General features: G+C 42.4%; 1 protein-coding gene across 7 annotated transcripts in view; it reads left to right on the top strand.

The window, feature by feature from the left end:
• The first annotated feature begins 269 nt into the window (after positions 1-269).
• dgkza (diacylglycerol kinase, zeta a) overlaps positions 270-23,159 on the top strand; it is a 104,757-nt gene continuing 81,867 nt past the window's right edge. For 2 of the 7 annotated variants that reach the window (XM_079452940.1, XM_079452938.1), the window contains exon 1: positions 270-877. In XM_079452940.1, the coding sequence (XP_079309066.1) occupies positions 603-877 (275 nt within the window). In that variant the 5' untranslated portion in view covers positions 270-602. Of the gene's footprint in view, positions 878-11,639; positions 11,704-14,359; positions 15,082-23,159 lie in introns of those variants that run through there. The other 5 variants (XM_079452939.1, XM_079452935.1, XM_079452933.1 and 2 more) reach the window with 5 other exon arrangements.

Below are 23,159 nucleotides of genomic sequence, written 5' to 3'. Positions count from 1 at the left end.
GCAAATACTCAACAAGACTAGCAAATACTCAACAAGACTAGCAAATACTCAACAAGACAAGCAAATACTCAACAAGACTAGCAAATACTCAACAAGACTAGCAAATACTCAACAAGACTAGCAAACACTCAACAAGACTAGCAAATACTCAACAAGACTAGCAAATACTTCGATATCCATAGACATCATGTAGCTCCTCCTCGCTGGATGTGAACAGTAGCTCCTCCTCGTTGGATCTGTAGCTCCTCCTCGCTGGACGTCTAACGTCCGCCCATTTGCTCTGCAGCGAGCACCACTTGAAGATTGTCGGGATTTATTGTAATTCTGCCTTTTAATTGGATAATTCTGCAGCGGTAGTGGAGGTAGGCGGGGCTTTTAGCCACAGTCAGTCAGCTGTGTATTTCGCGGTGGTCTTCTGCTCCACAGACAGCAAATTCACCCGAAACTGAAGGTAAAGACCTGAACTATCACAAACTGCTCGGAAACACAATTTCGCTACAATTTCAACCGTGCAACCTATCAGCAATCACTTGTATATTAACTCAACTTACCTTTCATTGGCACACTTTGCATTAGCGATAGCTTGGTAGTAAATAGCCTAAATGGCAGAAGCATCAGGCGCCACCGTTGACGGTGCGCACAGCTCCGCGGACTCACTGACCATGCTGGTGGTGCCACCGATCTTGGAGGATGTAGTGGAGGAAGAGGACGTGTTCCTGTCTGAAACTGGACACACCGGAGCAACTTTAAAACAGCAGCAGTGTCCGGGGAACGGGACAGAGAGACTGGCACCTGGGAGAGAAGGACTGTCTCCTGATATCCAAGCGGATTGCAGCGAGTTTCTGCACCTTACCATCAGGAAACAGGTGTCGTACAGGTATATCACACTCAGAGTGAACGACTAGACCAAAAACAACAAGAATTGTTCATCTGTCGTGATTTCCACATTTGCGGTTAAAGGTCGTTTTAAATAAATAGGACTTCATAATCAAATTAACTGGACGTGGATCCAGTCGACGTTTTCTGATGACGTTGTTGACGTTTTCTGTTTTCACGTTGCCTGAAAAACTTTTAAATCTCAGTTATCTGGAAATCAGACAGGTAAAGCAGAATAACCAGTTTTGGATTGCCTTGCAAAACTCACGCCCCTTTATTAGATAACATCTAACATTTGTAACGTTTTTAAACACTTTTATTTTGTTATGAGCGAATGGTGTCACTTTACAGTGGTTTAGTTTTGTTTGTAGGTGCATGTGAGTGCTTGTCCCAATTTGACAGGTAATGTGAGTTCACAGCAAACTGCAGTGATCTGTGACTGGCCATCAGGGTCGATTTGTCATCTTTCTAAATTGTTATGGTGTCAGATGGATGAATCTCCATCCACATTTTTAATGTTATCATCCATTAGTGTAGCTATTATAGGCCTTGTGAGTAGATTGCATCATCAACCATGTGTTTTTGTACAGAATGCAGTGTGTATGTTTTTGAGTTGTTTTGGTTTTTAATGGCTGAATTAATTGGCTATATGATGGTCACAGGGTTAGAGGTTAGGGGAACATTTTTAGTTAACCAGGGGGTGCTTGAGTACCGTGTTAGCTGCATATATTGGTTTAGTGTGTTGTGCTTCACTGGTCTGTTTTTAAATGTAGGGAATGCCCATTACACGTAGGGCAATAAAGTGTGTGTGTGATTTTTTTTCTTCTTCTATGTGACACTTTGCTCTATCCGTGTTTGCTCGTACATGTTTATCGATAGTACTGTGTTACACAGGCCACTAGCCATATTTACTGTAGTTACACTCATGCAAAACAATGATTTGACAATGGTGAACATTTATAAGAATTGGTATGATTGAAAAGTGTTATAAATTATAAAGCACTTCTTGTGCAACATGTGTTTGTGTTACTACACCTAAATGCAGATAAGGTTTTATGACCTGTTTTGTGATTGGTGTGTTCCACAAACCTGAGATTTCTATGGCACAAAGGTATGATAAAGTTAGGAAGCGTTATTGAAACAGTTGGTCTGAAAAATATAATACATCATCATTTAGTGTCTCATTAAAGTGGCCTAGAGCCACATTTCTTTCTAAATACTGTAGGTTGATGAGGAGGACGTAATACAGTAGATTTACTCCTCTTTGGTTCTAATCTCAAATGAAAACAGCACCAGCTGTGCCGATTATGCAATAATGTTCTGGGTTTTTATACCACGCACTGTAAAGTGATGTGACTGTGTGTGTGAAAGTGAATGTGCTTGTGTATCTGCTGGTGGATTGGTTCTTCTTTGCTTGTAGCGTGTTATGTAAGAGATGAGGGACACAATGTAGAACCAGGTGGTTTTGCATTGTAAAAATGAGTTAACCACAGACAGGAGTCAGGACAGACACTGGTGTTAGAAACCTAGAGAGCACACACGGCATCCTAAACCAACACTGAATTAGAGAGAGAGCCACAGAAAGAGTAAAGGGGAAGAAAGGGACGATCAATGCATGGTGCTGAGTGAGAAAGAAAGAGGATCACTACTAAAACCGTCGATAACAGGCGGAAACACAATAGAAACTAATCTGTCCCTGTTGCCGTCGTCCTCAGTGCTATTGTTCTGACCTCAGTGATGCGTTTGGCAGTCTGCGGCGGATCATCATCAGCATCATCATCATCATTCTAGCACTGATTACAGTGGGAGTCAATTAGCAGCTAAAAACAAGCTGCCTGGTCTCATATTAACAGAGCACAAACAATTTGGTTAATGGCCTTCTAACCAATCCGAGTTTTTTGCACTTGTTGGGTTTTATTGTAGATGTCTTTTGAGATGTCACGGCTAGACTGAGGCCGGTTTATTTTGTGACAAGCCACTGCATGCTTTTTTCAGCTCTGTTTTTGTGGTCTGTTATGTGCATTTAAAAGAGCTCCTATGTATGTATATAAATAACCTCGAAGAGGTTTTGTGTCTCTGGAGTGCAGATTTGCACAACTCTGGACTGTAAATTTCTAACTGTTTAAGCTACCTGTTTAAGTCTTATCCGGTAGCACCATGCACAGACCAATTCCTTTTAAAACCCATTTCTTCCCATAGATTGCAACGAGTAATTGAAATATTCTCACCAAAATGTATTGTGATTTACCTTTACTCCAGCAAACTTCTTCTAGAGAATCTGTTCTTTAGTTGATTCACGCTTATGACATCCATCAGCATTCTGAGTCAATTTAGTATTTACAGTATGTGGCATAGAAAAGATTTGATGTCATGGACACTAGGCAGAATAATATCAAAAGACTACAGATCCTGCAATTAGTGCTTGGTTTTGATAGCCTGGAACACTAGTTCTACTGCAGTTCAATTTATTCATATGAAATTGAAAACATACTGCATTTAATAGTCAAATTAAGGGGTCGATTTTTGGTCTTTGCCACTGTTAGTAGCTGATATTTAATTTGGTTTTGTAATCTTTTTTAGTCTTTTGGATTTCTCTTCTTGTCTAAAGTCTTGCCTGTGAAAGAAACAAATAGAGGGTCTTGTGCATAGGGCAGTTTTGTTGAGCTCAGGGCTGTAGAAAGAGGAAATACAGCAGAAGTCTTGTTGTGTTCTTAAAATGAAACTGCTTCGAACAGTTCCACCGCTCCGCAGCTTTACCTTCCCAAATCCTTCAGAGCGCCTCAGGCTGTTTTGTTCCTTCTAAGAAATGTTTTAAATGAACTCGTCTTTTGCAGTTGTTATTCATTAAAACTAACCGAAGTCATCTTTTGAGGTAAAAGTGGTCATATCATGAGGAATCAAATTTGTTTTGATCTTTGTTGATGAAAGAAAACCATTTAATTACATTTGTTTTCTGTGGCGTCAAACCCCGTATCTCCACCCACATAAAAATTATTGGGCATGAATCCTACACCTCATGCATATTAAACAGCAAACATGGATGAGCAGAGTTTACAATCAAATATTATATGTAAAATCCAGCAATAATTTGACATTATGATTGACGGTAGTATTAAACACATTTTAAATAGTACAGACTTTCACTAAATTAATGTTTTTGCGGTCTGATCGGGTTACACAGAAAACAGCTTTACATGTTGTCGCTGTGTAGATTTACACAGATGGCTAATCCAGAGCTGGATTATCATCACATACTTACCAGCACAGCACACGTATGTATGTACAAGCACACTCATAGAGACATAGAGAATCAGATCACAGAATCCCTCAGGGTTTCAGGTGCTTGCAGACCACTCACATTTGATCATGCACAATAGGTGCAAAATGGTAAAAAGATAAGGAAGACCTGGACAAAACCTCCTTATTACCCAGGGACAGAATTGCATCGCTGCACAAATCTGCATTTAAAATAAGACAGGCTTAGGTTTTACTCACACTGTCCCAATCGAACGGCCCCCTGGTTCGTTTGACTAGTGTGAGCCTGGCCCAGTTGGAAGTGGTGGGCTTGGAGTGCAAGCCAAAGCATGACATAAAATATGTGACTGTTTAAATTCCTGAAAAACATCTAATACACAGAGCACTATTAGGTGTACGCCTGTGTCACTACGGCCAAAACTACTCCAGATATTAGGTTTGTCAAACATAATGCAACGCTGCATATAACGATCAGCTTTATGACAATAATGTGTATATGCGGGGCTGATTTAAAAGCATGAGCCGTTTACTTTCATATCGCTTTAAATTCTATCATTAAGCGGATAGGTTATACGCACATAATAAACATAGCATATAACATAATATAAGCATAAAACAGCAGGAATTATACAAATAATTATTGTGGATTAAAGTGAAAGTTACCTATTTGTCAGTTATGGTGAACCATACCTGAAATGTGACCTCTGCATCTAACCCATCCAGAGAGTAGTGAACACACGCACAGCAAGTCGTGAACACACATCACCCGGAGCAATGGGCAGCTATCACTGCAGCGCCCGGGGAGCAAATATGGTTAAGGTACCTGCTCAAGGGCAGTCATTACCTGCTGGCCCTAAGGATCGAACTGGCAACTTTCTGGTCACAAGTCCGACTCTCTAACCATTAGGCCACGACTGCGTTTTTACGTTTTTAACTTCATCTGTAGTGTCAAGCACTTGCACATGTTATTTATTGTGCTTTTTTAATCGAATCAAATTGAAATGACTTGATTTGTATGTGCTTTTGAAATATATCTTGTGTAATTTTAAATTAGCTTAGCATCCCTTACTTAAATTCACTCTAATACACAGCCTTTTATGGATTATTGCTTCATTATCAATGCTATATTGTTAATTTTACATGAATACTTACAGTATGTTTACTATATGAATACTACATTTCGTTACACTGTACTTGTATATGTGTAATGACAATAAAGTTGAATCTAATCTAATCTGATGTTACATGGTGATAAATAAACCGAATATTATATTGTGATTGGAACAGTGTTTAGGACATAAAATCAGAGCACTGGGGACAGCCATCAACATAAAAGATCTACGAAGCATCAAAGTGTTATTGTTATTTTCCTCTGTTAATCAAAGCTTATTACCAAGGGAAACAATCCAATGCGTCTGTCAGATCATGTTGTTGAGATGTACGCGTGGAAACTCAGCAGATCTGTCTTTATAGAGATGACACACCACCAGCTGGTCCTTTATGAAACCACACATGGCTCATTGAAACAACCTAATCACATTAAAGCTACCAGACCTACATGAATTATGAATTATGGGCTTTGTAGTCTAGCAGGCCTGATTAAGATGAAGGAGACTGTGATATAGTTCAGGCAGAGTCACTCATGTCTATATCAAATCTGTATTTGATGAAAGAGAGAGAGGAGTCCTGCTGCTGGCCCTGCATGAACTATGTTTGCTATGTAGCACATAGATCTTTCCAACGCAACTTTTCTGTTTTTCCAGGACAGCATAATGTAGCAAAGGGGTTAAATCAACACATTATTCAGTATGTATTGTATATACTGTATGGAAGGATCAAAAACAGAACTTCTGTCAGAAATGTCATCATGCCCGTGAAGCCATTAGAGCAGATCTCATACTGTGAGCACAATCAATATCACTGTTACTCCATACTCACCTGTCTGAACTCTTGTCGATGCATTGTTATGACCTCAATGAGCCGTGTCCAGTGGTTAATGTGCACCAAAACCATTGATATTTAATCTAAATCAAGGATACTCAACCCTACTTTTACAGACCTTTTTTGTTTCAAAGCTTATATACAGTATCTGGTTTGCACTATAACGTGGGCAAACCTTTCTCCGTTTTTCAAAAGTCGCTACGTTGTCTGAGAAAAGGAAGTGAATACTGAATAAAGTCGAAGACTTGTTACAATGTCTAGGTACATAACAGGATTCTAGTTACTGTTCAATGCAATAAAGTCATATAGGCCTGAAGCAACATGAAAGGATTATTTAAATTTTTCTTAACTATCTATTTAAAGGAATAGTTTACCTTCAAAATGCTTTAATATTCTGTCATTATACGCCCTCTCGTCATTTCAAACATGTATGACTTTCTTTCTTCTGCAGGACACAAAAGAAGATCTTTTGGAAAATGTTGCTACCGAAAACCGTTGGTCCCCATTGACTTTTGTGTGCATACAATGGAAGCTAATGGGGACTAAAGATGAAGAAAATTACATAGTTTTAAAATGACAACAGTCTGAGTAAATTATGACAGAATTTTCATTTTGAAGGTGAACTATTCTTAAGTATTCAGAAAAGTAATGGCATTCATATCAAACTGGAGACTGTGTTTATGTGTCCCCACTGTAGTCACAGTGTGGATGAACTTTTTGGTGTTCCAGGAACCAAAAGAAGTGAGACTGACTCATTAAAGGAAGATGACCCAGGTTTCTCTGTACCGCATTAACAGGCTCAAAATGGGAAGAAAACCTGCTCTTCTACAGAATAGCCCAGTACTTCAGTAATGAGATATCGGAAAAGGTCAGGTCATGAAAAGGGATGATGCAGTGAGATAATTGTAATGACTTACATAAGCAATATGACTGCCACGCATAGACAAGATAAAAAATAACATTTTGATAAATTTTGTCAGACTTTATATGAAATGTCATGTCTCAGGAACCCTGTTTCTGTCCCTACATGTCCTGTCTTTTTGTCTGCTGATGTTAAGTGTTTTTCCTCCAACACCTACAGTACCAATTGTTCCTAAAACAATGTCTGCTATGTTCATGAATGAGGAAATGGAATGAATGAAAGGAACTCATTGAGATATGTTAAATCAGTGTATCTGTTGTATGTTACAGTAAGAATACAGAATGTTCATCACTAAATAGATACCACAAAAGAAAAACCTGACTGTTTCCATAGCGGGTTCTTAAGACTGTACCTGATGTGACCAACGTCTGTCTTATGAAACCAGCTACACTGAGAATGGGAGCTTAGTATGGGTTCAGTCGAGGCCAGACTGGAGTTTAGCTTGTGTTTTTGTGTGTCTGTTCCTATTCAGCCATAAATGCCAAGACACATGCAGTGTCCACTGAATTCCTAAACATAGAACTTAAAGAATAATTGTTTTTGTTGTTGTGGCTATACTGCTACCTCTGATACTACCATAACTTGCCTTTTAAAGGGATAGTTCACCCAAAAATGTACTCACCCTCAGGTTGTTACAAACCTCTGTAAGTTTTTTTTTGTTCTGCTAAACACAAAGAAAGATATTTGTTAGTGTCCAAAGTAACCAGACAGATCTTCTCCCCCAATGACTCCAATAGTTATTTTCCCTACTATAGCAGTAAATGTGGAATGAGATCTGTTTGGTTACATTCTTCCAAATATTTTCCTACATTCAGCAGAACAAAGACATTTACACTCCTATACAATCTGAAAAATAACTTAATGGCCCCCACAGTCACCAGATCTCAACCCAATAGAGCATCTTTGGGATGTGGTGGAACGGAAGCTTCGTACCCTGGATGTGTATCCCACAAATCTCCATCAACTGCAAGATGCTATCCTATCAATATGGGCCAACATTTCTAAAGAATGCTTTCAGCACCGTGTTGAATCAATGCCACGTAGAATTAAGGCGAAAGGGGGTCAAACACAGTATTAGTATGGTGTTCCTAATAATCCTTTAGATTGCTTAAATCACCTTTCTTTCCCATTCTGACATTCAGTTTGGAGTTCAGGAAATTGTCTTGACCAGGACCACACCCCATAAATGCATTGAAGCTACTGCCATGTGATTGGTTGATTAGATAATTGCATTAATGAGAAATTGAACAGGTGTTCCTAATAATCCTTTAGGTGAGTGTACATGTATGTACCATACAATGTATTTTTGGCTTTTACTAAAAAAGTTCCCATGCTACTTAAGACCAGGGTCACATAAGATATATTAAATGGTGTTCATCATCGTGTATTTCACATTTTTAGGCTAAACGTCATGTGGTGATGTGATGAAAAAACATTTCTATCAACAATCCAATTTGGAAATTATTTCTTTTTTGTTCAGTTTCAGTTGTTTCTATTGCCGCAATATGTAAAAAATATATGTTTCTTGTATGTTTTTGTGTATGTCTCTCTACCTCAGCCTTGTGTTGTGTAAAAATGAGCGAGAGGGTCGCAGCTGTATTGAAGGGTGCGTGTAACATCTGTAGATTTAATCATGTTGTGAGCAAGTCAGTGTGCCCTGCAGGTGCTGGTTTATCAGCAGCCTTCCTCCCACAATCAGAGCCATCATGAAAACCCCTTTCTTCTGCATTGAACAGTGAGAATTTGCTTCGCTCATTTTTGACATGACATGATGAGAAAGATGCTCATCTGGAAATTGGTCAGCTTCAAATCCTACATGACTCAAGTTATGTGCTGTTTCATGACTCCTGTTCATTAGATTATTAGAAGGCAGTATCTGTGAGTGTTCTTTAGGGATCACGGAGGAGATTTTAAGAAAGAGACAAGGAGAGAGGGACAGAGAGCTGATTAGATGTTGTCAGAAAGCCTAATCCTAAACCAATCATGAAGCAGGAGTGAAGGAGGGGAAGGTGACAATGACGATCTTTCTGTTTCTTGTACACTTTCCATCACCTTTTAATACTACTTTTCATAGGCACATTGGTTTCATAAGATAATGACATACCACTTTATCTTAATCTGTATAAAAAAATTATGTGTTACTTAGGGTGTGTTTTTTTCCCTTCAAATTGAGAAGAGTAGGCAAACGTTTTGACACGACTCTTAGCAGATTTTCTGTTACTGAAAGAACATCACTATTGACTGACACAGGAGAAGCTGTGCCGGAGTATAAAACACAATTAATTATTCAAGCCTTTTCTGTTCAGCACATATTACAAACACTGTTCTGGTCTACACGTGTGTGCTTGTGCGAGATATATATAAGATGTAAGCTCTGTGTGCTTGGTGTTTGCACTGGTAAAGTAGAAAACATCGAATGATGGCACATAAATGTCCATAGATTTAGTGGCATTGGGTCCAGCCTTTTCCTATTGCATCTCTGCCTGCATTTAGTTGGTCATATTTTATCAGACAAACTCCCAATAAATTCGTACTGGTAGGACATAAGTCAGTGGGCTTTACAATTGTAAGCTAATCGATGCCCGTAGCTGATAAGCAGGAACTAAAGTGAAGGACGCCATGGTAACTTTGGCCTTGATCTCTCTTAAGCCGAAGTTTATAAGATAGAACACAATATCACATGCACAATGACTTTGTGGTCTTTTTTATGTCAATAAAATATTATATTCCTGCTACTTTAAGCACCGGTTTCACTTCTGACACCTGACCGAAACATGGGCCACAACTAAGTGTTTGTCTGCATGCCGTGGTGCAAAAATAAAAAGGCGTTTCGTCATTTTCCATACAGCTACAGGCTTTCAGTGAATGACCTACAACCTAAACCTATGAATGAAATGTTGAAATGTTTTTGAGCAGTTTACGTTTGGGCTTTTGGCAGGAGCTTTTATTCAAAGCGATTTACAGTACATTAAATATGAACTTATTATCATCACGAAATCTGTATTAGTTTTTCGTTTTTTACATATGTAAGCTTCAAAGTTTATGAACTGCTTGACCAGAGCTCATTTGAATCAAAGTCGTTACAAACTGTAGTCTAGTGAGTAGTTAGTGGTTGCCAATAGAGCACACTCTCCCTCTAGTGGACACAGAGATGATTGCATCCTCTCACAGTGCTTTTCTTTATATTTGAGTCCTTAGTCGTTTTTAAAACTAACCTTTATAACAAGTAATGCTGCAATATGTGATAACTTAATTAATGAATTGTACAATTTAAAGTAATAGTGCTACAGTTTCTAAAATCAGTTAGAAGTAGATTAAAATATATTTTAAAACTGAATATTAAATAACCAAGTGGCATGTTTCATGTTTTTCTCACCGTTGATCATTTTCCACACATGCATGCCCACACAGGGACATTCACATACCAGTCCGTCTGTATGTACCTAAAACTTTGACTATACATAACTTTTTAAAGTAGTAAAATCATAAATTCCAAATCACTGTGATATGCACATTTGCTAAATGTCATTAATTTTGATGTGCACATTGTGCAGCCTTAATATTCCGTTATGTAGATTATAAATATTATAAATACGTTTTATTTTGCATTGATGGTCTTGGTGTTATTCATCTGAGGAATCGTTTTTGCATTCACACATGGGTTTTTTATATGATTAGCTGTTACATTTATATTAGTTTTGTGCAGTTTTCTCACCTTTGCTAATGTGACCGGAAGCACAACCACTATAGCCTAACTATAACTGATGTTTTAATGAGAATGTGAGGATAGGAAGTATGGGCACAAGTTTGAGTACTACTGAACTAGATAGTGACTAATGATCGCTTGTGAAATCCCATTGATCATTTCACACTGATCAGAATTGAGTAACACAGTTACACAAGTATAGCAAAGTTGGGTCTTCATTTTTTGGTTTTGTGATATGTTATTGTACAGTATATATGGTTTTGCCTGTACACAACATCTCAAACATGTATCAAGTAGCAACTCACCCATCCAAAGTACTCAATATAACCATTATATACACACTCTAATGGAACGAGGAAGAGGGACAATGGAGACATCACATGAGGCTCATAAACATCTTAAATATTAGTTTTGTATTACCGGTTGTTAGTTTGTGCAATTGTGTATGTAGTTAGAAAAAGGAAGTTATAAATTCTATACTTGTAATTTTTGCTTACTGTTGATGATCCAGTTCTCTTTTAAAGAAAATTTAAGTTCATGCTTTTTACTGGAAGAATCATGGATATGTGATGTATGCATGTTTGGGGACTAAAAATAGTACTGTATTCTTAAAATAAGGATTGTGTTCTCCGTCTGTGAGGGGGGTCTGGGGTCTGGTTAGCTTCTGTCTCATCCGTAGTTCTAATCTCGGCAATTCATGTTGGCAGAAAAACACAACATTTTTTCACCCCAACCCATCTCGATATCTCTCACGCACAAAACACACACATCACACATCACACATAAGGAAGTGTCATAACAGGAAGTTGGGGTGAGGGTCAGTGGCTCTATAGCTATAGCTGTAGTCTGTATGTTAGTAGACATGCAGATGCTTGAGGAGTAAATCTGACGAGAGAGAGAGAGAGAGAGAGAGAGAGAGGGAGAGAGAGGAAGAGGGAGAGATGTGGGCTCATAGTGGGAAATGGGTCCTACCCCCTACACCTCCTCCTCACCTTGACCTCAGGTAGGACTCAATAGTATTTGTGTGTGAGCATACGTCTCTACGCTGGCTTATGCATCTATACGCATAGTGTTTGGCACCCCACTTTATTTAGTTTTAATTATAAAGCTGTGATTTTTCATCACAACCATGAAACAAATATTCGGACCTATAGCGGAGTGGTTTACTGTATAATGTATAGCCTCATAGTATCTTTATGGTAAAGTTAAGTGTGGTTAATGTGTGGTAAAAAGGTGTTATTACTTTTGGACCCTCACGTTGTTCCAAAACGGACAACTTTGCTCTTAAGTAACGCAAAAAAGATTGTAGGCGGAATATAAGGGACTGACAGCTGGGTTTGAAAATGTTCATTTGTGCTTAATGGAAAAAAGTAACCCAATACAATTTTGAAAACACGAAGGTGATCAAATAAAAATTGGTTTTGAACTTTTCAACTGTTCCTTTAGTGTGCTAGCAAACATGACTGTTAATGTGTGTTCAGTCACACTGTATATGGTTATTGGCAGAGTGCCCATTTTTTTTTCACAAACTTAACCAATCGAGCATGTGAAGCTATTACTAATCCTGTGTTCGTGTATTTGTGTGTGCGTGTACTCTATTGATATTACAAGCATAACTTCACTAATTTTCCGCCATCTCATTCAGTGTACCAGGCTTCTGTCTGTAGGTCTATGGGATTTCAGTTTGGCATGTTGTTATGGGCTGTTGGTATATTAAGTCTAGAGTGTTAAATACCAAACCGTCTGTGACCACCAGCTCTTATCTCAGAATTTCATCTCACACAAGTGTTAAGAAGCAGCTTACGCAGTGTAGTTACATTGTATGGAGTAATGAATTGCCTAATATTGTGTCTCTGTTTCTTTAGTTCTGGGACTAAATTGTTCTGATATTTGGCATTTAGTAAAGGTTTTTTGTATTGACGTACAGCTCAACATTTTTTTACATTCTGCAGGACTGGATCAATGTAAAATACATTATAAAATACAGTACAATTAAATATTTGATTGCCTAAAGAATCAAGGGGGCAATGGTTTAAAGTACAGAGTAAGTTACGAACTACCTAGTAGCCTCTAGTGTGGACTTTACGTGTGCAGTCACTCTGTAACCACCAGGTGGAGTTCCAGTCTAGAGAAGCACACAATAATTTTTTAAGGCACTTTGCTAATACTTTATACATGATCCAAGCCTTTATCTGAGGAAAATATTCTGATGCTTAAACTAAAAGGGTTTGAAAAAGTGTCCCTACCGAGTTGCCGTGGTTAAAGTCTATACTGATGTGGTTGAAATTCCTCTTTGCTTTTGAATTAGATTCAGAGTGGATCCAGGTTACAGTGGATTCTACTTGTGACTCCTACACAGTTATGTTTTCTACCCTTTATTTCCAGCTGTCCTATTTTCATCTCCTCACTTCTTCTCCTTTCTAGATGTCTCTTTCCTCTCTAGCACTCATTCTCCCCTTCTCTATATTACCAATACCAACACTGTACATGTTCTGTACAGATGTGTGATTCAGAGAAAGAAGTGTTTTGATATGACATCTGTCTACCATAACAAAACAACTGTACTTACCATTGCAATACAAATACAAACACATTTTCAGGCATGATTGTTTTACACATACACACATTACTAACAAAAGAATAGCAGGAAACAATGTCTGGTTTGTGGTCCAACCGTAATTGTGTAGGACTCCTATCTTAGTGACATCAGTTCCTTCCTTCACAGGAAGTGTGTAGTGAGTGTGAACAGGAGGTAAGAGACATGAATCATAATGCTGTTTTTATTATTCTGTTTACATGTTTACAGTACACACAGACACAATTTCATTCTTTCTCTGCTATGACCTTATGACAATACTTCCCTTCTGGTTATTGTGGTTTGATCTGCTTTCAGTATGTGTGTCGTGGGGGAACATACTGCACACTGTGTGCCTATAAAAGTATTAACCTCGTGGACTTTTTAACGTTAATGTTATTGTGCAGCATTAAATCACAGGTAATTTGTCACTGATCAATAGAAAAAGACTTGGTATTGATTTAAGATTAAAAGAGAAACAGAAGATAATAATAAATATAAAATTATAAAACAAAATCAACCTGTCTGAATGTAAGCTTTAATAAAAAGTTTTTTTTTTAAATAAATATAATAGCTTTTATAAAACAGAATGAGGAAAATTGGAGGGAATATGAGTGGATTTGTAAACTGGTATTCTACTTTAAAATTATTATTTTGTTCATTAATAGATATAGATTTGATACAAATCAACACCCACTGAAAACCAAAAATTCTTGTTTTTTCTCTTTCTATCATTTTCCTCTTACTTCTTTTTTTCGTCAGTGTCAAACCAGATTTATGCAGTTGTGTATAATATTTTCCTCCTACCTGACCTCCTGTTATACGCATAGGTTGTTTGCATTACATTAGATTCAGTTATCATAAGTAAATATTTCCAAATCAATCTACAACTCACATCAACTGGCTCCATTTGTCTGAGTTTAATCACATTTCCCATCCTTCTTCTAGTGTTGTTAGAGAAAGGCAGGTAGACAGACAGTCACATAAACATATTTTTTTTTTCTCAAAACAGTCAGGCATTTGGTTAGGCAGCTACGTTCGGGGTCCCAAGAACGAGTCTCTACTGAGTTTGACATTTCCTGGTGTGGAGAGCTGTGAATACAGCCGGCAGCTAGACGTATGTGCTCGCATAAGCGTGTGTGTAAGTGCAAGCAACAATTAGAGTGAGAGGAGGACCCGAGACACACGCTTCAACAGAAACACACACTAGATCAAGAGAGGGCAGAGATAGTGAGAGAGAGAATGAAAGATATGAAGATAGGACTGGAGGAATAAATGCTCTTTGGTTTATGACTCTGCTTAGACCAGGACTGCAAGAACACTGAACTTCCTGAGAAAAAGAGAGAGAGAGAGAGGGGAAGGAAGGAAGGAAGGAAGGAGAGGGGTAGGAATGTGGGGGTTTTGGTTATGGGATTAAGTGTCTTGAAGGTGGAATGGGAAACAGATCACACGTGGAAGTCCGCGAGGATCTGAAGAACTGAGTGTTGTTTGTATTGTCCTCACTCTTTTGCGAACGGCTGGATAGTGCGACCCATTTTTTTGTTTTTGTCATCATGAGGACTCTTTGACTGCATGAGTTTGTGATTGGTTACTGTTGTTTGATTGACGGCCAAGGCTCCTGATGGAGCAGGAGCTGGGAGCCGGTTCGCGGGAAAAGGAAGAGGTCACAACCTCTCTGGCCTCCACGTCTGCTTCTTCGTCCAACTCCGACCTCCCGTCCACCCCCCTGCCTGAGGGGGAACGAGTGTCATTGGGTCGCCGGCACAGCAGCAGGACTTTTAATGGTTTACGACTGTTTGGAAGGAGGTGAGTTGAACGCATCCGATGAGCTCGACACATAGAAAGTGCATGTGTGTTTGTGTGTGGGTAGCTGTAAAAAAAGATTCATGAGAGAGTGTATGCGTGTGTAAACTTTACACAGCTCTGTGGTCATGTTTCCATTCAAAGTTTCCATCGTGAAACTGAGCCCTGTACTTTGTGTTTGCAATAACTGCAAATCATGTTTCAAACAACATGCGTGCAGTCCAACCATGCGCTTTGTTCAGAGTGTATGTTTGGTGTGTGTTAATAGCCTATTATAGTAAGGTGGACCACAGTGCTATTGTCATGTACATAGAGCGTTGTTGGATGATTTGACTAGCCTATTGAATACATTTTTGACACTGTCTTTTTAAGAGGATTTGTGAGAATTTTGTGTATAATTTGGGGTCAAAGTGATTTTACAAGTAAACAATATTTGGTTTTCATTTAAAAAATACAGAAAATTTTTCTCTTTGAGGTTCAGTGTGGGTTCCCTACATAAAAAATTTAAGCGTGTCCTTTGTTAGTAGCAAGGTAATGATGAGTTTGTTTGTTACACTCTCAGCTGGAGTTTACTCAAACCCTGCAGATATCCTATCCTATTTTTACTCCTCATTAGTCAAGTTCTCTGTTTACAATGTGCACTCCTTCTCTCCATTAAAAGTTTGCAAAGAGCAAGCGAGAGGCATGCATAGAAGGTCAGCGTTATATGGTAATTTCAATGTAATAACTGGTCATTTAAGTCTTCTGGGATGTCTTTAGGTCATCTGTAATTATGTCATTGAGTAACATTTGCTTTTTTCATTAGTTAAAATGCAGTCTGTATGGATTTACTGAAGTCCTTCGTCTTTATCCCATCTATTCTCTCTCTTTTTCTCAGCTCTGCATGTGTTAGCACTGATGAGACAACTCCTGCCGCGTGTCTTTGTGTGCGCGAGTGGGTTTAACTTATTAATTGATGCATGAAGATGATCAGAGATGCGAGAAGAGAACGTCACCGGTGGAGCTCTGTTTCTTTAGTCTGTCAGATCTGTTACTGTTCAGACAGAGCGCAGGAATAATTAAGACTGCAGACACATGAGCGCACGTTTGTGTGTGTTGTAAAACAACTCTCTTTCCTAGCATTCATTGACTTTGTCATATTGTCTGTTTACATTTCCATGGCTTTGTAGATAATCCCAGGCAGGATTATTTAGTTATGAAACCCCTCCCTCTGTTTGTTTTGGTTTTGGTTTACTCTTATAACATACTCAATTGGGTTTACATCTAGAGCCTGGGCGACCTCAGAGATGACGTTAAACAAAAAAGCGTTGGGTAGTAGTGTCGGGGTATGTGTGTATAATTATAACTTTGGAAGGATATTTCTGATCTTGTCCTGGAACCATCTGCTGCAAAATACAGAGTTCCTCCGTGTCACCATGGCAACCGTGTGTCAGGCTGGCCGAGCTCAGCGGAGACGCATTCATCATGTCAGATATCAGAGGTCCACATATAACTCTATGATGGTTGACAAGTAGTGTGTGTGATCTGACTCGTGTGTGTAAGTGTTAATGGAGGTGCAGTGGAATTTCTACCGTATACGATCACACAGAAACGCACATTCACATTTATACCAAGAGTTGATGATTTGAGTAACCGCAACTGTGACATGATCTGTCTCCTGTGAGAAACTATAGTTGGGTGCAAGATGTAGTATGGAGATGTACCTAAAACAAATAAAAACTGGCGACTCAAATATTTTACGTTCCTGAGACACAACGAAAATACTTAATTAAGTTACTTAATTTTTTCCAATGAAGGTTAAATTCCTTTATCTATTTGCCAACGGGTTGGTGTGTTTGGTTGCGAGGATTTTGGTACTGTGTTGTAATGTTGTGCCAATACGGGGGGCACTAAGCAGGGGCGTTTCCTGCATTGAAGGACATCCGGGGCTTAGCAATGACGTATACATTTGTCTGACGTAAGCAACGTCTGAGGCGTGGTCGGCTGTCAGTGCCAAACTCGCTTTTAAAAATGAACCGGGATGCCGATCAGCACAAGCGATCGCATCAGACCTAATCACAGCAACATCGTGCCCTCCTTAAGCATCCACTTCATGCAGCAGTCATCATCAGAGAAAACACCTTCACCACGAAGAGGAGTTTTTTCTTTTTTTTTTCTAGCTAGCCTAGAACCAATTATAACGGCTGCGCATGTTCAGTGTTTTCTAATAAAAATTAAATTTTTAAAGGACGTTTTAATAAAATGATGCAGACAAAATTTTAATGCGGCACACTGCTTATGACTTGCGTGACAACAAAGCTTCACATTTCAAATCAAAAGCTTCAAATTTGTAAGCTTCCCGCAAAATGCGGGACAGGTGGTCCCCCTTTGGTAATATTAAGCGGGTTTTTTATTTGCACACTGTTTAATGTTTGATGATGATCACGTTATTTTATATTTGAGTGAGTGAGTGAGCAATCTTCTTTTACTTGTTTCAGCTTCTTGTCCTTTATCCGGAGGAGATTCGGTACTAGAAGATGCCAGTACAAGTGCTAGCGTATAACGTTATCCTATGGTAGTAATAACTAGCTAATTAAACAAATAGGCCTACAGTCCAAGCCAGCCAGATGATGATCTTCAGACTTGAAAACTGAATTCTTCCCCACTGACTTTCCGAAAAATTCCCAAAGTCTTGTTTGCTTCATTTTTCTTTAATGTTTTCTTTCCTGCTCGCTGACTGTCTCAGTTGTTATCTCGCACTCTTGCAGTTGACTGTGCTAGCCCCTCACCTTTCTGCTGCATATTCAACAGACAGGAAGAAACGGAGTAGCCCATAGGCTACCGACAGCAAAGAAATGTATTCTATAGGCTAGATTATTTTCTAGGTCTATTTTTACAGGCTGTTTGCAGTACATGCAAAGCCAAAGCGCAATGAAATAAAGCAACTTATGATTTCGGGTGTTTACATAGGCTATTGTCCAGTTCCCTATCGATACTTCACTCGTACTGCGTAGCAGGACGCTATGGGAAAACTCCTTTTTCTCCGATGACTGAAGCAATTCAATAGCGCAGTGAAAACTGCACGGTGTTTGGTTGGAAAAAAGTAAAACTTTAAACCAATCGTAGCGGAGCTGCCGGACCAATGGCGATGGCCCCCGCCAGAATGGGCGGGGCTTATGGCTATATAAGCAGACGCATCGCCGTAGAGTCCTCAGATCTCTTCTCCTTCAGCGACGACTTGATCTTCGCTTCCCGAGACTGACTGCTTCGCCGTCGAGAGAGCACCTGCAGCGGATTCGACCTCCTGCTCAGCGGCTTCGTTTCAGCGGCTTCGCTTCAGCGGCTTCGCTTCAGCGGCTTCGCTTCCGGCGGATTCTGTTGGCGGCTTCGCTAGCGAGTGGTTTCACTACTCAGCACGGCCTTTTCCCTGCCGCTATCCGGCGACTCTAAAAGAGAATTTTCTAAAGAGCAAATTTCTGCGGTGTTTTCGTGCAGTTTTCACTGCGCTACAAATGCCGCGTCGTCCCTGTCACTCGTGTGGGGTCTTCCTGTACGCCGCTGACGGGCACGACGAGTGCGTCTCATGCTTGGGTCTCTCCCACGCTGAGAACGCGCTCAAAGAGATGGAATGCTCTCACTGCGAGAGTATGAGTCTCTCCTCTCTGCGCTCGCGGATAACTTTCTTTTCAGAGAGTGACTCCGCCCCTCGATCCCCCCCGCCTCTGCCCGCACAGGCCACTGTGCGAATGAAGCAGCGGGGTAGAGGAACTAAGCGCTCTGTGAAGCGCGGACTCCAAGCTCTTCCGGGTCCTCACAAAGGCAGTCAACGAGCTGGGTTTAGAGTGGTCTCCCCCAGAGGAACCCGCTCTTAGCCGCCTGGACGAATGGTTCTTGCCGGGGCGCCGTCAGACCCCTCGTCAAAGAACTTCACCGTTCTTTCCAGAAGTTCACGGCGAACTCACCAAGTCAAGGCGCGCCCCCTACTCGGCCCGTCTTCGACCTTCTTCCTCCTCCGCTCTCACTTCCGTGGACGGCGCAGAGGAAAAAGGGTATGAGAAACTGCCCCCCCTCGATGAGTCCGTGGCCTCACATCTGTGTCCGCCCACCGCCATCGGCCCATCGCCATCGCCATTCTCGTCCTCCGGCCAGGCGACTTCGGCACTACACTCCATGGCAGTGCTCCAGGTGTACCAGGATAAGCTCCTCCAAGGAATGGATGAGTCCGACCCTGACCCTGCGCTCTTCAGAGAGCTACGGAGCGCAACGGATCTTGCTCTACGCGCCACCAAGGCCACGGCCCAGGCGATAGGAAGATCCATGGCCAGCCTAGTAGTGCTTGGGCGCCATCTGTGGCTGACGCTTACGGAGATCAAGGAGGCAGACAAAGTCCCCTTCCTAGACGCTCCAATTTCCACTACCGGCCTCTTTGGACCGTCGGTGGAGGGATTCGCGGAACGCTTCACGGCTGCGCAGAAGTCTTCGCAGGCCATGAAACACTTTCTGCCGAAAAGACCCGGATCTAGACCGGTGGCGAACCACCCCAAGCCAGCTCCGACGCAACAGCCGGTAAGAACCCCTGCTGCTCAGAAGGCTCCGGGAGCTTACGGCCATCAACGCTCCCGATCGGGACGGCGCTACCCGCATCCCCCACGACAGGGTCCCCGGCCTAAGATCACGCTGGACCCTGCGCCTCAGGCCCCCTCCTGAGACCGATGCAAGGAAGAGGAAGGCTACAGGGCCCGCACCAGCTGGCCCTCCTTCAAAGACCGCTCTTATGTCTGCCCAGTCACCCCGTTCAGTTCCGGGTGCTGGCAAAATATTGATAATGTGCAAGGTTGTAAGTGCGGGGCCTGTTCCAATGCCCACACAACATACTGCAAGATGTTTAATAAAACACAAACATTGTCAAAAAAAGAGCAATCTTCCTCTTCCATTGTCCTTGGGAGCCAAGCCCCCAAAAGGCGGCGTACCTCCCCATTGTACCCAACCCCTTGCCACCCGGGCCAAGGCCTGGCGGGCCATCCCAGGTGTGTCAGTTTGGGTTCTGGATATAATATCACGAGGATATTCACTCCAATTTGCTCGTTGACCCCCGCGCTTCCGCGGGGTCATCCCCACCCGAGTACAGAACTCAAATTCACACGTTCTGCGCACAGAGTTGAGGAACTTGCTGGAAAAAGGAGCCATAGAAATGGTTTCTCCAGACTCTTCAGAATGATCACTATGAAGCAGATCCTCTCGCAAATACGCCCAGAGGACTGGTTCTTCTCTCTGGACCTGGAAGACGCATACTTCCACATTCAGACGATTCTTGAGATTCGCCTACGAGGGGGTTGCATATCAGTACATGGTCCTTCCATTCGGACTCTCTCTAGCTCCCCGCACTTTCACAAAGTGCATGGATGCGGCTCTTTCCCCTCTCAGACAGAAGGGAATCCGCATTCTGAACTACCTCGACGACTGGCTTGTTCTAGCCCAGTCGGAGGACGAGCTACGGTCCCACAGATCCCTCCTCCTCAGCCATCTAGAATGCCTGGGACTCAGTATCAATCTTGCCAAGAGTGCACTGTCCCCCAGCCAACATATATCGTTCCTGGGGGCAGTCTTCGACTCAAATCGCATGACTGCCAGAATATCGCCAGAACGAGCTCTGGCTATTCGACAGCTTGCGGCCTCGTTCACACCCGGGGTTTCACGCCCCCTCAGGGTTTTTCAGAAAATGCTGATGGCCTCTGCATCTCAGGTGCTGAGTCTGGGCATCCTCCGGATGCGCCCCCTCCAGTACTGGCTGAAGCCCAGAGTTCCTCCACACGCTTGGCGTCTTGGACGTCTACGTGTTTTGGTGAACCAAGCCTGCGTAACCGCCCTTGCCTCGTGGAAAGATCCCCTTTGGCTAGAGCAGGGTATGCCCCTGGGCTCCACGTCCAGCCGGAAAGTGGTCACGACAGACGCCTCCAACACGGGTTGGGGCCTCTCAAGACGCCTTTTTTCCCTGGTATTACGCGTCTTGGAAGGGGCCCAGTCCAATCTGCGCTCACTGAGGGCAACTCACGTTCCAGGCAGACTAAACCGGGGGGCAGATATGCTATCTTGGAGCAACGTTCCTTCGGACGAATGGGCTTTTCGAAGGGCAGGGACGCCTTGGCCCACACTTGGCCCAACCGGCTCCTCTATGCTTTTCCACCGATCGCGCTCTTACAGCAGACGATCAGGAGAATCAGGGATCAAGCGCACCGAGTGCTATTGGTAGCCCCTCTGTGGACAAACCAGCCTTGGGTCGCAGATCTCTCTCAGCTGCTAGTAGCGGCCCCGTGGCCCATTCCCCTGAGGCGGGACCTCCTCTCTCAGGCAGGGAACACGATATGGCACCCCCAGCCAGAGCTGTGGGCTCTACACCTTTGGCCTCTCGACGGGAGCCTACGGACCTCCCCGAGAGCGTCCTGAACACCATATCCCAGGCTAGAGCCCCGTCCACTAGACGTCTCTATGCCCTCAAATGGTCTGTCTTCGCCTCCTGGTGTACACCACACGGTGCGGACCCGGTTTCCTTTGACATATCGCTGATACTGTCATTCTTGCAATAGTTGTTGGATAATGGCCGTGCCTCTTCTACGCTCAAAGTCTATGTGGCAGCTATTTCAGCCTCACTTACCCACATCGAAGGAAAAGGAGTGGGCAAAAACGACCTCATCGTTCGTTTCTTGAAGGGCTCCAGGGGGCTACACCCCCCTCGCCCTCTTACAGTTCCCACTTGGGATCTGCCCACGGTCCTGAGGGCTCTAAAGAGCCCTCCCTTTGAGCGTCTGCTATCTGTGGACCTCCGTTCCTTAACGCTCAAGACCGCTCTGCTTCTCGCTTTAGCAACGGGGAAGCGTGTGGGCGACCTACAGGCTCTCTCTGTGAGCCCATCCTGTCTTGAATTTGGGCCTAACGACGCCAGGGTCGTCCTCAAACCAAGGCATGGCCATGTACCTAAGGTGCTCTCTACTCCGTTCAGAGCACAGGTTATTGAGCTCTCTGCTCTCCCCTCCTCAGAGCGGGACCCAGAGCTTAACCTGCTCTGCCCAGTCAGAGCATTCAAAATCTACATTGAGCGCTCCGCCCCATTCAGACGGTCGGAACAGCTCTTTGTGTGCTTCGGTGACCGCACCAGAGGGTCTTTGGTCTCGAAACATAGACTGTCAAAATGGATAGTCGAGGCTAGATCGCTGGCGTACTCTTCCTTGGGCCTTCAATGTCCCACGAGAGTTAGAGCCCATTCTACTAGAGGCGTTGCCTCTTCTTGGGCATGGTCTAGCGGTGTCTCTATAGAGGATATCTGTGGGGCGGCCGGCTGGGCTTCGCCGTCCACTTTGGCTCTATACCCACGCCAGCGCCTAATAATTTTGGGACGATTAACCGGACTAGGCCACCTACTAGCTTGGCCTCCTCCGCCTTCTCAGGGATTCCCTGTTCTACCTCGTCTCCGAGCCAAGGCTCCGAGACTATCTGTGTTTTCGTTCCATCTGTAGCACGGCGTGATTATACTGGTTCCCCATAGCGTCCTGCTACGCAGTACGAGTGAAGTATCGATAGGGAACGTATTCGGTTACTAACGTAACCTCGGTTCCCTGAGATACGGGAACGAGTACTGCGTTCCTTGCCGTGCTACGAGCTGCATTGTCGTCGCTTCAGTCGAAGTAACCTGAGGACTCTACGGCGATGCGTCTGCTTTTATAGCCATAAGCCCCGCCCAGTGGCGGCTGGTGAAAAATATTTTAGGTGGGGCTGTTTGTGTGTGGGCAATGTTTTTAATTTCATAGATGCGATTTCCTGCATTCTGGTGCATTTTAGTCCATGTCCCTTGCCTATACCAATAAAAGAACTCAACCCAGTCAATACCAATGGTCTAAAAAGACAATATTAATTGAACTGCCATGTAAAAATCAAGTCTCACAGGTAATGATAATGAACAAGTTACATTGCTCAGTGTCCAGATAGGAAAAAGTGAAAAGAAAAAAAAAAGCAAGCATAGCTACATTACTATTGAGATCAATATTTTAATGGCAAATGTGTGTGAAATGTGGTGTGTGTGACTGAGTGAGTAAGAGAATGACAGCGAG

This window comes from Barbatula barbatula, assembly GCF_947034865.1.
Source record: "Barbatula barbatula genome assembly, chromosome: 1".
Classification (NCBI taxonomy): Eukaryota; Metazoa; Chordata; class Actinopteri; order Cypriniformes; family Nemacheilidae; genus Barbatula; species Barbatula barbatula.
This window is presented reverse-complemented; position numbering and strand designations above follow the sequence as displayed.